We start from the raw sequence: 17907 nt of genomic DNA on the forward strand, positions 1-17907 counted from the left end.
GTACTGAGATTGTTCATAAAATAGAAGAGTAAAGAAAGAGTAGCTTGAGGATACTTTTATACATTTCAGGGCTCCAGACAATGTTTACAAATGAGACAAAATGTAAAATATATTATTATTCCGTTATTATTATTATTAGGCTACATTTATTTATTTCTATTTTTTATCAGTTCCCAGTTAACTGTTAACTAAAGTGAACTGATTATTTGTCATATAAGGCTAAAAATCAATTAAGAATTAAGTGCTGTGTTTATGTTCGTGAAACGTGTTGTTCATATGACAGTGTGTAGTTAAAGATAAGCATTCACAGCAGAGCTGTGATGCAACAAATAATATTCCAGTTGTAAGGTGAAATCGATTCTAAGCAAGATCTTTGTTTCAGGGGAAGCAATAAGGTGGGTGTTATGTTGGAGTCATAATCAAGTCAATGTTTAGCTTGCCTTTTGTCCTCCCCAAAAAGGCAGAGATACTGTTAGAGAGTGATATTTATGTGGCACAAATACTGTTCTGGATCATTAGAGAAACAGCTTGAAATTGGAACACAAAATGATACAAAATACAATTATAAAAACACCCTACTTTATAAAACAGAGTTGAAAGAAGAATAAATCAATAAAAAATAAAAAAAACACTAAAGAGCAATAATTCATTTTATATCTATATCTATTACAATCTATTCTCCTTTGCAGAAATGTCTGGAAACACCCATGAGTGTCGACTCAGCCAATCATCATGTCCTTTTAGTGTCTGCCGGTTTCAAATATGCACCCAATGAACTGAATTGCATATGTAGTACATGTTTATGTAGGCATCTATGGCATTACAACTATATCATCTACTGCAACTGTTCCACACCCTTGCTGATCTTTTACTTTCAATGGCCAATCAATAGATGAATATGGATGACACCATGAACAACCTGTTTTGAGCAATTTTGTAATTTAATAACTTAAAAATTAATTTGGTTCCTAAATGTTTTATTACTGGTCAATGTTTGAGTCTGGAGAGCATCCTTTTCTAAAGACACGGTGCATGTGCCAGACCCGGAGCTTGGAATCATTCCGTACACTTTTCAATTGAAGAAATAACAACATCAGAAGCCAAACAAAACCGTGGTACAAAACTTGATCGCTACAATTATAATCAACAGCCAAACACTGGGCCTGATACCAGCAACAATAATTTGGTGAAAGAGGTGGTATCTCACACTAAAAAGCATTCCAGCTGCCTATCGATTTTATCCGTCTCATTTTCTTAGTCTTTTCGTCCCCTCTATTTCGTTCTCTCTCTTTTGGCTCCGGTTCACTATTTCTCTTCTACATTCGTCACACTCCAGTGCATAACCCTTCACACATCTCTGTTCCACTTCCGCCTTTTTTTTCCTCCACTCTCTCTCTCTCTCTCTCTGAAACTAAAACCCTCTTTTCCATTCTGTTGTTGTTCAAACCAATAGCTCTCTACTTCCGTGTGAAGGATTTTGAGCTGAAAAGCGGAATGGGGGGAAATTAAGCATAGACGGTGCGGTAGTGTGGAGGAGAAAGAAGACTGCCTTCAGGCTCCATGCAGGATCAGCGCTATTCAATATATAAAGAGACTGAGTAATGTATAATTAAAAGGCCAAGAATATAAAGGGCATTTTTTATGACAAGTCAAATCTGGTACCCTGGTTGTGACTGACAGAAGCTATGATTTTGATGAATAATAAAGAGTGAAGCAGAGCTTTATTTTACTACAGAGCATGATTAGCTCCCGAGTTCTCAAACTGGAAAGGCTTTTAAACTTCCTTCATATATTGACCAAATCTCATTAACATTGGCCTTTGTCTTGACTTTGTCTCAAATATTTAAGATTCTTTCTACATCAGTTAGTTCAGTGCAATGCACAGACCTTCACTTGATTAGACTTGCACCTGGATTAAAGGAATAGTTCACCCAAAAGTCATCATTCAATCACCCTGTGTCGTTCCAAACCCATATGGCTTTATTTCTTCCATGACGCAAAAAGAGAAAAAATATGTTTGTTCAATTAAAATAGTTTTTTTTTTACCTCATTTGTCAGTTCCAGTGCATACTGACAGTAGGGATGGGACGATTACCGGTTTCACGATAAACCACTATAAAATGTATGAAAACTTGCGGTAAATCCTGTCTAGCCAGATTCAGTCAGGCTCAGTGCGCAACTTTGCTTTGTGAACAAGAACGAGAAGAAATGGCAGAAGGCAGTGACAGCGCTCGGGAGATTTTTCAGCCTTCTAATAGAACCAAATCTGAGGTCTTTACCTTTTACAAAAGTCCTGAGGGAAACTTATTCAAGGATGGTCACCCTGCAGATGTTCTGCAGAACATGCAAAAAGAAAGTCGCTGCAATAGGGGGAAAAACTTCAATTATAACGAGTCATCTTCGTGACCATCATCACACTGTTGTATAGCGAACGCAAAGCAAGTGGACTTTGACCTCAATACCAAAACTGCGTCTGGGAAATAATTGGACACAAAATTTTGAGTTGAAATATTTTATCTCACTCTCTTGTAATTAAAGTGAAGAAAAGTTTGCAGATGAACGAGATGAACGAACAAGTTCAAACAAGACTATTAAGAGTGACATTTAAAGGTTAATAATGTATATTCATTGTACACTTATTACAGATTTTCTTTACCACATACATTATTACGGGGACATATTGAATCTTGCCTGTTTATAAAACCATTTTGTACAACGTACAAAACAATCGTCCAGACAAGATGATCACAACAAGTTTTAGTAATTATAGTAATATTTATAGTAGTATTAATAGTAAAGTCTTCTGATTTAATCTTCAATACAATCAAAAACAGAGACGCAAGTTGCTTTTGAATGAAACAAGAGCACGTCCTTTGTGGATGTGCTGTGTTATAATGCGTTGCTATTGACGACGATCATTATAAAGAAGAAAATGCCAATCTTGGTTGCAAAGAGCTGCTTGTTTTATTTGTCGTTTTTTGGTTTTCAAATATAAAACTTGTTGAAATGTTTTCAGTGTGTGCATGAGTTATTTTTGAACACTTTCATCTCAAAACGTGATAATATTGATAATCGTGATAATTCAGGTCTCTAATAATTGTGATATGAAATTTTCATACCGTCACATCCCTAACTGACAGCTTAATCAATGGATTTTGAAGTCTTGCAACTTTGTTAAGTGACTGTGACTTTAAGAAAGGTGCCCATTTTGGTTTTCCGTGAGTTGTGAACAAATGTAATAAAAAATAAATCTAATATATCACATTTTTTGCACCCAACCAAGGTTATTTTCTTACATCTCTCTTTTTTCCATCAGATGGATTTGGAATAACATGAGGGTGAGCAAATGATGACAGAATTTCCATTTTTGGGTGAATGATTCCTTTAAGCACTCCAAATCATTTTTCTCTTCCTTACAGTTGCAGTCAGATGTAGTCCTGTCATGCAGAGATCTCTCTAGGTTGATGCATATGCATTCCTTTACTGATATTATGGCGCGTCTGACAAACCTGCCGGTGACAGCAGATTCACATAGGAATCAATTCAGTGCAGGGTAACAGAACAACCTTCTCGCTCTCGCTCTGTGTTGTGTCTTTCGCTACCTGTGTCTTTGGAGGGCGTAATGAAGCACGTTGTGACAGTCTCCTCCTGTGACTGCGCTCAAGGCGGGTAATATACAGGCAGCCTGTGGAAGCACCTCATCAACACCACCTTGCACTGCTCCTTGGGGAAATAAGTCACTCTCAGCTCGTCTCCCTCCAGAGCTGTCACCAACTCACCCTCTTTTATTGTGATTTCCTCTTATACAGAGAAATCAAATCTGTATGTGCAGGGAGGAGGTGGGGTGGGTCGGTGCACGGGGGCGTGAGGCCGATTCTGGGGTTTTTGATCGGCAACTTGCTCATAAAGATGAATAAATGTGAGCGGTAATGGTACATCCTGACTGCATCTCTGGGCTGCCTGCGAGCATCAGATTATGCAGAAATCTGGAGCGAGAGTGTCTGAGGTCACCCTTCTCAACGAGCTGCTCCTGTAGGATCCATGTTGTTGTTTTGTCTCCTCTTTCCTTTCTCTCCTCCTCCTCCTCCTCCTCCTCCTCCTCCTCCTCCTCCTCCTTCTTGCTGTCTTTTAACTGAAATGTCATCTCACTCCAGCACCAGAAACAGTTATATTGTTGCTGTTATTACGTTTAAATGTAATTATAGGTGAATGGCAGAATCTGACATTTATCGTACAAGATTTGTTACAAAATTTCTGTTTACAGCATTAACACAATTACGCGGGTAACTACTAAGTCTTTTTTGACTCTGTGCCATGGCTCAGATATATTTAACCTTATTTATGGTTTTAATTTGAGTGATTCATCATTTGTGGTATTTTAAGGGCCAAAAAATTTTTGTAGTAATCTTTGCTCTAAATGCAGTCATTTGCTGCTCCTTTTCTGCTTTTAGGCCATTCAGTCTATTGGAAAATGCTAAACAATGGCTAAATAAGTATTTAGTCCTAAAACAGATAGAATAACTGGTTTCATTCTGAAACATTTGTATGTGTATGTGTTGTGATAATTGAGGATGTGCAAGTTTAAGTTGTTCTTTCTTCATTTCAGATGAGCTCTGTCAAGATGCTGCGTCCTCGACTGAACGGGATCCTGTTCAAGCTGACGTTTGAGGAGCAGGTGAACAACATCCGGCCGGATATCATGAATGTGACATTTGCCTGCGAGGAGGTGAAGAAGAGCGAAGGTTTCAGCATGCTCTTGGAGATGGTGCTGCTCGTCGGGAATTACATGAACTCTGGCTCCAGAAATGCTCAGACATTTGGCTTCAACATCAGCTTCCTCTGCAAGGTACTAAACCCAACGAAATCCCTTTTATCTTTTTCTGAAACTACACTATATGTGCTTAAATTACAATCACAGGGGCCATTTCTCGATATGCGTTCTTTTGCGATCTTGTGTCCTTGTGATCTCGTACTACATCATCAACCATCAAAGTCTCGATCCAATAGTCATGAATATAAATACAGAGAATGCATGAAAGTACCCAGATGTGTTCTTGATATTGAGCGAATCAAACCCTTTAAAATAACTGTTTAATTAATTCTGGACTGAGGATGTATGGAAGCTTTAAAAATCTCTTTCTCACTTAATAGATTCCTGCAAATATACGGCTTGTGAAAGTAAACATTTGCCTTTTTTAAGACCCGAATACTTGGAGAAATCCTGCAGTTTTTTAAATTGCCGTATTTAAACAAATCTTAATGTTGACGAAGCGTTACAATAAATATATACATATACATTTGCACAAATACTCATGCAAAATAAAAATATATCAAATAATAACAATAATGTAAGTAAATATTTTAATAGGTTATGTTAGGTTAATAAGGTTGTGATGTCATATGCTATTTATTGTGCATTGGATGGTGCTGTCCCACTGCTTAAAATGTGCTGAATGATCGGTTGAGCAACAAGATCACAGCACATCTCAATTCTCACAAAGATGTGGTCTGTGTCCTCGTATCCTTTCGAGTTTGTTCTTTCAAAGTAGCCTGCCAAGACTGGTCTCAACGTGAATGTAAGTCCATTCTTTGTATGTTTAGAATTGAGAAACTCCAAGTTCTACATTGCATTCAAAATAACACTCTGGAGAACTCTGTGGAAATGGTGATAGCTCATGGATCACAATCTTTTGGGTGCCGGACCAAAAAGCTTCTACTCCACTTCTCTTTATTTAGGAGATGCTTTTATCCAAAGCAACTTGGAATACTCATCTTACAGGCACAGTGCCCCTTAAGTGCCTTGCTCAACCTTAAAGGGATAGCTCACCCAAAAATGAAAATTAGCCCTTGATTTACTCACCCTCAAGTCACCCTAGGTGTATATGACATTATTCCTTCAGACGAAAACAATCAGAGTAATATTAAAAAAGTCCTGGCTCTTCCAAGCTTTATAATGACTTGTTGGTTCGTTTTTGAAGTCCATAATAGTGCATCTATCCATCATATAACTGCTCCACACGGCTCCGGGGGGTTAATAAAGGCCTTCTGAAGCGAAGTGGCGCGAGAAAAATATGCATATTTAAAACTTCATAGATTAAAATAACTAGCTTCTGGCAGGTCGACTTACGGCGAAAGAGTAACTCCTGACACGATGTATAGGAGCATTGCAAGCTTTGACGCCCATTTGATCATAATCTCCTGATCAAAACACAGGCAAAGAAGACGCAAAAAAAAAAACAAGTGATCGTATGTAAGCAGATGCATATGTAAAAAAATGTGATCATCAACATTAAACAGCATATAAATCAAGACTGCTGAATGAAATGTCGACCCAGGACGAGCTATAGGACTGTGCACGCCATAGGGGTGTTGATGGACTCCATCTACTCCATCTGGTTTGATCAGCACTCTGAATCTGATCTGGATGTAGTCTTTGACAAAAACGTGATTTTCTCAGCTTTTTGTTCAAAGTGTTGCTTTTTTATTAAATTTACCCATATTTAAGTGTTGATAAAAAAAGGAATGCATGAGGCTAGAATAAAAGTTTTTTTTTAAAGAAGAGGGTCTGCTCTTTCTTTTGATATATGGCATGCTCAGATTTTCATACAACAAAATATTCAATGGGCCATTACGTTTTTGTGAAAAGGATCAAAAACCCTGGCGGTGGCTGGCAACTTTTTTCAAAAACGCTGGCAGGGAAAGGGTTAAGCACAATGGTGAGGCATCATCCTGCGTGGGATTGAAACCTTCAACCTTCCGGGTACCAGTCCAGAGCTATTGAGCAAGGCATGTGCATATTTAACCTCAGGATAAAAACATGTGCTAAATAACAAGTAGTAAAATAGTAACATGTTTAAGTAGTAGCTGTTTTTACCTGAAGCTGAAATTGTCATGAAATGCCTGTTAAGTACAAACTTGACAATTCTACACCAAATGACAGTATGCTATTCTTCAGAGTATCATCTACTGCTAATTTGTGTTTTACACATTATTTATAGAGCTAGCAGGTAGGCCTCCCTACTGAGATCATTGTAACTGTTACCAGAATGTGTATGAAAGCTGTTACTGCTGTTGTTGTGTATGTAGGATGGACATCTGGCTGTGTGTTTTACAAGCTGATTTGGATAGCGAAGCCATTTGGTCCCGCTATGAAAGACAGCCACCCCCCTGCCAGTGTTCCCAGTCAGCCAGAACTACACCGTCACTCTTAGTTACATCTCTTTGCTGGCCTTGTCATCTATTCGGAGGTGTCCCAGATGCTGCTGGGACACAGGTGTCCCAACCACAGGGGTTTAAGCTGGAGCCAGTCGTGGCATAGCTGAACGGTTGTTCTCACTTTTCTCTATTTTCAATTGTTTACCTTTGAGCACTGACAAATTGTGTTTCCGAAGGCCACTGAATTCTTTTTCAAAAAAGCTGAGCAATTTAATTTAATAGTTTTATAGTGTGAGCTTTAATCAACGCTCGTTTTTTTACGCCACTCTCTAAAACACCCCAGTATCACCACACGCTTGTGCTCATAAACATCCGAGCCCTTGATGACATCTCGCTTTCTCTTAAAGTGCGCCTGCATGCAAATTGGTCTTTGATTACAAATGAAGATGAAGTTGTCAAAAACTGCGTGCACGCACATTTCAAGTCCTTCACCTCTTTCTGTCAGCTCCTCTGCTATATTTTTGTTCATCACTGCACAGTTAGTTCCAGTTTATGTCTGGTTCTTAGGTGGCTTTTGAATGGGCTCAATGCCAAACCAGGTGTAGTTTTTTCATTGAGATGTTTAAGTATGGGGGATTTGGAGGTGACATGGACATTAGTTGGTTGTTTTTTGTTTTGTTGGGGGTTTTTTCCGTCTTTTTTTCTCATGTTTGTATTGTATGGTGTTATGGCCCAGAGGTAGGACACCCCTGACGGGTGACCCTGCCCTGAGCATGGACAGTTGAGCTGGAGAGGATCCAGTGGTCATCAGAGATTGTCGCTCAGCAGTATTTTCTCTGACCTCCTCGTAAAACCTGTCCTTGGGTCTCACAGTAGTGGACTAACACACTGTCGTCAAACCTCTCTATTGCTCTCATCGGCTGTTCTGTTGTGCGCCATAAACACGTTTTTAAACAAGTTAACCAAATTGTACGTTTCTATACACATTTGCTTTCGTAGACATGTTGAGTCCTTGCCCCCTTACTGATGTACTGTATCAGAGAAAGAGTCTGAGATAAAGGAAGTCAAATTCTTTTGTCGGATCAGGGCTCAACAGTAAGTTTCTTTCTTTCTTTCTTTCTTTCTTTCTTTCTTTCTTTCTTTCTTTCTTTTTAGAAAATAAAGATATGCTATTGTAAGTAATATTGCATTCCCTCCTCCTCGCTTAAGTTCTTCTGTTTTAATAGCATTGAATTCCTTCCTACCTTCTTTCTTTTGACCATTATTTTCATTCTTTCTTTTCTTCCTTCCTGATTCATGGTTCAGTGGTATTGAATTCAATAAAAAAAAAAAACGTTTTTCGTTCACGGGTAGAAAAATTAATAAAGAGTTTGAATATTCTATCTATGTGCCTCTGATTGGTCAGCAGAAGATAAAACCGTGCCATCATCAGTTCCACGCAACGGAATAGCTACACGGATTCTTAAAACGGTTACTGCAGCTACAGTTAATCTTTTTCGCATTAAACAACCAGACTAACAAATGGCTCGACACACAAACCGGGGCACAGCCTAGATAAGGCTTTCTTCTGTGTAGACATAAATTCTCCTACACTTTGCATCAACAAGTAAAGAATAATGCACTGATTTGGGTATACAGGCTTACATTAACGTTTATGCAAGAACTGTATTCTGACTGTCTGACACCCGGAGCACAACAGAGATATTAAAATACATACAGTACATACTCTTCTGGGGTTTCTTAAAAAAAAAAAACCCCGAAAAATCTTGTTTTACGTTTTTTTTTGAAGAAATGAAAAAAAAGCTATTTTCTAATTGTTCAACTTTCAATATTAAATCAAAAAACGACTGAACGAAGGATGCACAAATTTTATTGCATTTATTTTCCTTCCTTCTAGTTCAGTAGTATTGTGTTCCTTTGTGGTCCGTGTACTTTTTCGTTCATTCGATTTTCCTTAGAAACGTGTATTAAAAAACAAAAAAATGGCTCCTTTTTCGTTTTTTCGTTTTTTAAACAAAACGAAAAACAAGAATTCAACTTAATTTTTTGTTTTTCGTTCAGAGGTGGCAAATTAATAAACGGCTTGAATTTTCGATTTCTAGACGTGGGCGGGAATTATACGCCCCTTTCTGCTGATTGGTCAGCCGAAGATCAAATTTGTTCCATCATTAGTTCTTCCTCAGTACCGCACAGCAGAATAACAGTCCTGCGCTTCTTCGGATTCTTAACGCGTTTATTGCAGCTACATTTCATATTTTATTCCTAAAACAATCAGATTAACGAATGGCTCGACACAACCCGTCCCGAGGCAGAGCCTAGACAGCGTTATTCTCCTGTGTAGATATAAATTCACATCAGCTGGGTATGGCAGGATATATGATGGCTGTCATAGCCTGGTTGTCCAGTAAAAATAAATAAATTAATATTTAAATTAATTTAATTAGTTGCAAATTAAATAAACACTAATAAAAATAAATAGATTAATCATTAAGATATAAATTAATATCAATAGTTGTAAATTAAATATTTTAAACTTTAGACTTGGGTATTGGGCCTATTCACGCAAGAACTGTCATTCTGACTAACTGAAAACCGGAGAACAACAGTTCACACAGTTCCAATAGCCTAAATTGCGATGGGTTAATTAAACTGAATGAACTAAATAAGCAGATAAACGCCAACATTCAAGCGCAGACCAGTAGGCCTTGAAGTATTGAAGTGTTCAGGAGATATGCGGCAGTTATAGCTACCTTTTGGGTTTGAGTTTATTTCATTAATAGTGAGAATTAATTGATGTCAAACAAAACGGCGCGTGTTATTTTCTCTAACAAGTAAACTTCCAAAGCCTATCATGTGCGCTTTCTCCGCGCTGTCCTGTGTCCCGCAGCTTTCACGCAGATTGTTTGGTCATCCAAAAAAAAACAGGCCAAATATGTAGCTAATAACAGTTATTCAGGCCAAAATTAATGTGGTGGGGGCAATGAACACAATGTTTTTTGTGTGTCTGTGTGCACAAAAAAAAACTTATTGTAGCCTATTCATTGCCTCCATCCTATGATTTTTATAATCGACCGTCGCTATTTGCCAGAAAATAAGTCGCACCTGAGTGTCATGTTGAGAGAGCGCGCGCGTCGCATCGTTGTTAAAACTGCTTTTTATTATTAGCCTACATTCAGAATTTGTATAAAATACAGGTAAATAAAATACAACAACACTGGGTTATGTGCGTACTTGCCCAACAACAGATCAATTGCAACCATTGTACAAAAGACCAAGCAGAATATATTTTTTTAATGTTTTTATTGAACATTATTACTGAAGTTTTATTTTGATAATAATGTACGCGTGAGTCGCCGGCGTCAACGTGTTTTTTTTTCCTCAGCAGAGGAAATAAATGTATCATCATACTGATGAGTAGGACATCATAATCATCATCGTAAAATGTATACTTTTATACATTCAAAATGACTACAATATGTAGCCTAATGCCTTTGAAAAATAAAGAAAACACCAGGATGCGCTGCGCGTCTCGGTCTCCTTGAACATCTTCTGGCGCACACAACAACATTAACCAAAATACAATGAATACTTGACGAACCTACTTTTAAAAGTTTAGATTATTTTACGTTAAATGCATTATTTATGTCACTTTGGAATAAATCACAGCATGTTTCATGATAATCTATATTTTAATTGTTATTGCATACTCTGAATTGTACCACAATGTCTTATTTCTGTTTTGTACTTTGTAATTTAACTAATAAAAAAAAAAAAAAACGGTTAAAAAAAAAAAAAAATCACGATAATAAAAAAAAACTCAGAAGAGTATGTAGGCCTATTTTAACATATCTGTTGTTCTGTTGTCAGTTAGTCAGAATGACAGTTCTTGTGTGAACGTTACAGGCCTATTACATGTCAACGCGATATTCTTTCCTTTTTGTATTAGTGTTTAAAATATTTAATTTGCAACTAATGATATTCATTTTTATTTTAATCTATTTATTTTTACTGGGCAACCAGGGTAGGCTATGACAGCCATCATATATCCTGCCATACCCAGCTGATGCGAAGTGAATTCAACAGTGAGAACAACAGTTCACACAGTTCCAATAGCCTAAATTGCGATGAGTTAAATAAACTAAAGCAGATAAACACGCCAACAGTCAAGCGCAGACCAGTAGGCCTATTGAAGTTATAGCTACCTTTTGTTTTTGAGTTTATTTTGTTAATAGTGAGTGTTAATTGATGTCAAGCAAAACGGTGTGTGTTATTTTCTCTGCCAAGTAAACTTCCAAAGCACATCATGTGCGTTCTCTCCACGCTGTCCTGTGTGTCCCGCAGCTTTCACACAGATTGTGAGAGTTGGCCATCCAAACAAAACAGGCCAAACAAGTGTATGGGAGAAGATGCGAGGTAGCCTACATTCATTAATGAAATAAACACTTACAATAGCCTAGCCTATTTCTCTTTTACATGCGTATAGCCATAAGTGGATTTTAAATTTACAAGGACCCCATAGCCTAATTATAACAGTGATTGAGCCCAAAATTAATGTGGGTGGGGCAATGAACACAATATGTTTTGTGTGTGTGTGTCTATGTGCAAATGGCCTCCATCCTATGATTTTTGTATTAATAGCCTGCAACTTTTATAATTGACCGTCGCTATTTGCCAAAAAATAAGTTGCACCTGAATGTCACACCTGGTCATGTTGAGAGAGACGCGCACGTTGCATCGTTGTTAAAACCACACTTTATTATTAGCCTACATTCAGAATTATCAGTGGTTAAATTGGGATTTATCATGTGGGGGGGCTCTCCCTAGGGGGGTCCGGGGGTATGCTCCCCCGATAATTTTTCTTTGAAAAATAAATCATTAAATGGCACTTTCTGGAGAGTTTTGTGCAAAGAAATTGAGAAATTGAGTCTTGCATGATATGTGAAAAACTGCAAGGTTAAGAGCATATACAACAGGTATTAGGACATTTAGCATTTACATTACTGTTATCAGTCATCACTTGATTACACATTGTATTACCTTGTTATGATATAGTGACCCATACAATGTGCCAAACATAATGTGCCACATGAAGAGACAGTGCAGCATATGATAGTAGCAACAGCTGAGAAGATTTGGGTCTTTGGTGACCAGGTCACCTAGATGCACATGCGCGAGCGGTGTGCAATCATGGTCGACTGACAACGAGATTAAGCAGCTAAATGCGGCCGTGTTCCGATTGTTCTCAGCTCAGCCGAGACAAAATAGACATGCCATTTCAAAAATCTTTCATTTATTGTCAGAAATATGTTTTCAAAAGCATCACATTCATCAAATTTTATGTGAGATAATTTCCAGTAGGCAACTTGACTGCAAACAGGCACATCAGGACAAAAACGAGCAGGCTGAGCCCCGGCCCAATTTAACCACTGAGAATTTGTATAAAATAGGCTACCAATAAATAAAATAGCTACAACAACACTAGGCATATAGCTAGGCTATGCGCATTCTACTTGCGCAACAGACCAATTGTAACCATTGACCATTGTACAATTCAATTAAGCATAATATTTTTTAAATGTTTGGCTGTCTGTGTTTTATTTTGATAATAATGTGAGGTGCCAGCACCAAATTAGATTTTTTCCTCAGCAGGGGAAATAACTTAGCCTAATACTGTCATCATCAAAGGCTACAGATGAGTAGGACATCATAATCATCATCGAAACAGTAAAATGTATAATTTTATTTGGGCACATTTAAAATGACTACAATGTCACGCCTTTGAAAAATAAATAAAACAGGATGCGCTGCGTGCGCCTCGGTCTCCTTGAACATCTGGCGCACATCACAAACATGAAACAAAATAGCCTACAGCGAACGAGTCTACTTTTAGAAGTCAACGTTTTGATTATTTGATGTTAAATGCATTATTTAGTCACTTTGGAATAAATCACAGCATGTTTCATGTTAATAAAAAACATGACGGAAAATACGGTATGATATAGCAAATTCGCGGACCCCCTGGCACTTTGCTGGTCTAAAGCTGCTGGTCTACACAGAATAAACTCCTGTCTAGGCTCTGCCCCGGGACGTGTTGTGTCGAGCCATTCGTTAGTCTGGTGGTTTAATGAGAAAGAGATGAAATGCAAGTTGCAATAAACCCGTCAAGAATCCGCATTTGCTCATCAATTTTTTTCAAGCGGATGCAAATTTGTAAAAAAAAATCCTATGCAACTCGTGTCGTAGGCTAAATTCCAAGCGTTCTGAGAGTAGGCTATAGCTACTATAGGCTTTGCTGGTGAGAAACAAACCGAAATGGCAAGTGAAAATCTTGCGTTGCAGTCCTGTGCTCCGCCCAAGCGCATTCTTTTAGATATCAATTATAATAAATGTTAATAAACATTTTTTTTCACATCTCTGTTGTTCTCCGGTTGTCAGTCAGAATGACAGTTCTTGCGTGAACGTTATAGGCCATAGATGTCAATGCATTATTCTTTCCTTTAAACATAGGCTATTTATAACATATTTATTATTAAAATATTTAATTTAGAACTAATTAATTTATAACTTAATTTATTTATTTTTACTGGGCAACCAGGGTAGGCTATGACAGCCGTCATATAGGCCTAGGCCTATCCTGCCATACCCAGCTGATGCGAAGTGTATGTGAATTTCTATCTACACAGAAGAAAGCCCTGTATAGGCTCTGCCCCGGTACGGTTTCGAGCCATTCGTTAGTCTGGTTGTTTGATGAATAAAATATTAAATGTAGCTGCAATAAACGCGTTAAGAATCCGTACAGCTGTAGCTGGACCTTTATTCTGCTGTGCGGATCTGAGGAAGAACTGATGACGGAACAGTTTGATCTTCGGCCGACCAATCAGCAGAAAGGCGCGTATAATTCCCGCCTCCATCTAGAAATCGAATATTCAAGCCGTTAATTCATTTTTCTACTTCTGAACGAAAAACGAAAAATCAAGCTGAATTTTTGTTTTTCGTTTTGTTTAAAAAAACGGAAAAAAAAAACGAAAAAGGAGCCGTTTTTTGTTTTTTAATACCCGTTTCTATAAGGAAAATCAAATGGCCAAAATATACACGGACCGGATACCTTCCTCCTTTCTTTTCTTTCTTTCACCCTTTCTTTTTGCTATTTCTTTATTTGAGCTGTCAAATGATTCAGTAATATTGCAATCATATTGGTCAGACTCACATTTACAGAACATTAGTGAAGTGCCTGCAGTGCGGAAAGCTTTTCGCTTGAGCACTGATTAGGCATTTATTGATGGACAAAGGGAAATGCCCACATTCTCAATCAGTTCAGTCAAGTAAATGGCCCCCTATGTGGCAGACCTCGGCTTGCTAACGAGCTCATCAGGGAGGGCCGGTCGTGGGCTGACCTGTGATCCGTTACTCTCTCAGTCACACTTGGTACCAGCTGTAGATCTCATTTGCATATTCCAGAAGGTTTTTTTTTTTACAGATTAACATTGCTGTTAGCTCAGAACTGGCTTGATTTTTTTTTTTTTTTTTTTTTTTAAGTCCTGCTTTTCTTTAAACATCTGGTGTTATAAAAGAAACAGCCAAGCATAGTCACCACCACCAGTGAGTTTAGCAGTTTGCAGTGTGTTAATTGAGAAGCTAGCTTTTCTTACTCCTTATTAGACAAATATGTCGATTTTCAGGATGTGCAAAAAGAGTCAACAGATTCCTGCAGTTCTAAACACAGAAGTCACTCCATTCAGACTAGGGGTGCACCGATCCGATATTAGGATCGGATATCGGCCGCGATACTGACAAAATAGCTGGATCGGGGATCGGAAAAATTAACAGATCCACAAGCCGATCCGGGTGTTTTTTTCCGTCGCAGCAGAACCGACGTCATTCGTCAGCTTCACGTGTGTCGCATGCTAGAAGGGAGCGAGCCAGAGATTCGGCTGTGTGGAGGAGATATTTCACGCTTGCCACGCCAACTAGTTCGTCGCTGTTTCGAGGGTATTACTGCAAAGTCAGGGTCTTTCCTGCATTGACATTTTTTTGACGGCCAAAGCCTAATTTGATGAGTTATTGTGATTTACGAGCGATGTAGAACAGATGCTGCGCTTGTGACTGAGTGACACAGAGACCGATCTGAGAGCTCCTCCCCCGCGCGCGCTCTCTGGGTCTTCAAAATAATCAGTGTTCGCTCTCATATTTCACATATTAATCCAAATCAAAAGCTCGGAAGACCGAAACCATGTTGCACGTGACACATTCGGACAATTTTGTCCTTGAATTATCACTGGGTGTGAATTGCGCTCAAAAAACAGTGACTCTTCTCTGACCAGCTGACATAAAGCATACTTTCAATAAGCGGGAGACAAATTATATCCAGTTATGAAGTGTTTTCTGTGTGTTGACATCTTTCGCGATGTTCTAACAGACGGGATTCGCACACAACGCGTCTGCTAATGTCCGATTCGTGACCTAATGACTCCTTTGAACCGAATCATTTTAACGACTGGCCAGAACAACTGATCTGTCCAACACTGAACTCATGAACTCAGTTTATTAATTTACTCAGAACGCAACTGAAATGAGAACACAAGTGTGCTTACCCATTTTAGCAAGAGTGGGTAGTAAGAATTATTTTTAATTATCAACAGTATTTCATCTTATTTCTGTTGACAATGTGTAGTAAAATAAATAGGCCTAGCCTACAATCATTTAATCTGGAGTGAGGTGAAACCAGAACAAAGTTGTTATTTGCTAGCTGAAAATTTTTATTAAATTGCATATGGTAGAAAATTAGACTATTTGTTAATTTGTAATGCTACTTTTTAATATTGATATGATTATATACCAAAACAATTATCTGTAGTGTAAAAAATGTTTGGTAACTGTCAGATTACTATTGTATGTTTGACCAATACACTGTTTTTTGTTTCCACTGCTACATTTTATTTATTTAAAGAAGTTAGATTACATTCTATTTTAGATTTGAATGCACAATTGTTTTTTAAATAAATAAGAATTCAACACCTTACATACATCTGTTATTTTGTCTTAGTTATGTTTAGTTAGTAAAGTCTGGTGCCTTTAGTCTCTTCAAGGAAGGTATAAGGTGGAAGATATACAGTTTATTATTAATTCAACAATATATCGGATCGGTATCGGGTATCGACAGATACACAAAGCCCAGGCATCGGTATCGGTATCGGGACTGAAAAAGTCGGATCGGTGCACCCCTAATTCAGACATGTATAAAATAGAGTGGTTAAAATGTGTAGACTGCACTATACGTAAACCCATTGTTTTGTAAAGCAGAGTTAACTTTATTGGGCATTTCAATACATGTATTTTTTTATTTTATTTTATACAGTAGAGAACATGTTTTATAGAAGAGGGAAAAAAAAAGATTTGATAAGGATTTGTTTTTATTAAATTCTGCATGGGCCACAACTAGGGGTGGCACGGTTCACAAAACCCACGGTTCTTGTTCGTATCACGGTTTTAGGGTCACGGTTTTCGGTTCTGTACGGTTGTTGTTGTTGTTTTTTTTAATCGTTAACGCTCCAGAAATTTACTTCAGCATATGGTATATATAGCTTTATCATCCACAATTTAGGATACAGTATTAAAAAATTGTTATATCAAGTTGTTTCCTAACTGGCTGTCTACCGAGTCCGACACATTGGCGTAACATTTTTCATGTTAATCATATAAATTTTGATCAGAACAATGCACTGTGGCTTTAATTCAGCTGACCTGATTAACACATTTTTTCACCATGAAGTGTTCCGTGTGTTTCACAATCACCATATGACATCCAGCGCTGTGAAGAAATAAAAGAAAATACACGAAAACACAACACTGCTAGAAGTTTTTGCCCAAACTTCAAAGGCATGTTTCAGTTATTAAAATTAGAAGCATATCTTAACTATTAAATGTTACATTTATCATGTGAACTACTTATATACAACATGTTATATGCATGTGTGTATGAGACAGAGGGGAACACGGTCGCATTTGCAGCAGATATGCTGCCCTTCATAAATCAAAGCATGAGACAGACAGGGGTCGGAGGAGAACACCGGAAAATGTGACAGAATGGACTATATTTGTCTGTATTTGCAATACACGAGCCGCGGTTCAGTTGCGCGAGACAAACACTGCCAGTGTGTGTATGCGCAACCCGCTCTCCGCACTGCATCTGCCCTGCCTGCTATACGACGCTAGCGTATCCTCCAACAACTCTGGGCAGTCTTCCTTATCTCTCCCACTTGCATTGCTACACGTGACGTGACCTGCAGCACTCCACTTTTACTTTACTGTATGTCCACACAAACACACTCCTCTTATTTTGCGCGAAAAGGACACCCATTGTCTGAGGTAACATACGGCACGAGGATACATTGCGCATGCGTCGAACCGTGCGACGCACACACTCCGAACCGAGACAAGCGAACCAAACGGTTCGTTTTTTTTCCATGTACCATGCCACCCCTAGCGACAACCACTATACAGTTTAAGTGGGACTATGCCTTCAAGCTAAATTGCCTTTTTAAAATTACTACTCATAAACATTTGGTCCACCTAAAGCATGCACTTTTTTGAGCCGGTATATCAAATGAAAATTTGAACAGAGCCTGAGCCATGTCTGTTTTTTGGGGGGCATGGATGAAGCGTGTTTTCATCTGTAGAGATCCAGTACCTTTGACCATCATCTCTCAGAGACACACAAAGTATCTCGGCTCTTTTAAGCTTCAGTTAACTTTA

At 38.2% G+C, this 17907-nt stretch overlaps 1 protein-coding gene across 10 annotated transcripts in view; it reads left to right on the plus strand.

Moving 5' to 3' along the window:
- diaph2 (diaphanous-related formin 2) overlaps positions 1–17907 on the plus strand; it is a 551295-nt gene that overhangs the window by 350004 nt on the left and 183384 nt on the right. For all 10 annotated transcript variants that reach the window (XR_013818231.1, XR_013818232.1, XM_079839686.1 and 7 more), the window contains one exon: positions 4607–4846. Coding sequence is in view for 8 of the 10 variants with exons in the window: in XM_079839686.1 (XP_079695812.1) it covers positions 4607–4846 (240 nt within the window). In the remaining 2 variants the exon portion in view is untranslated. The remainder of the gene's footprint in view (positions 1–4606; positions 4847–17907) is intronic.

The sequence above is a fragment of the Gobio gobio genome (assembly GCF_949357685.1).
Source record: "Gobio gobio genome assembly, chromosome: 16".
In the NCBI taxonomy this organism is placed as follows: Eukaryota; Metazoa; Chordata; class Actinopteri; order Cypriniformes; family Gobionidae; genus Gobio; species Gobio gobio.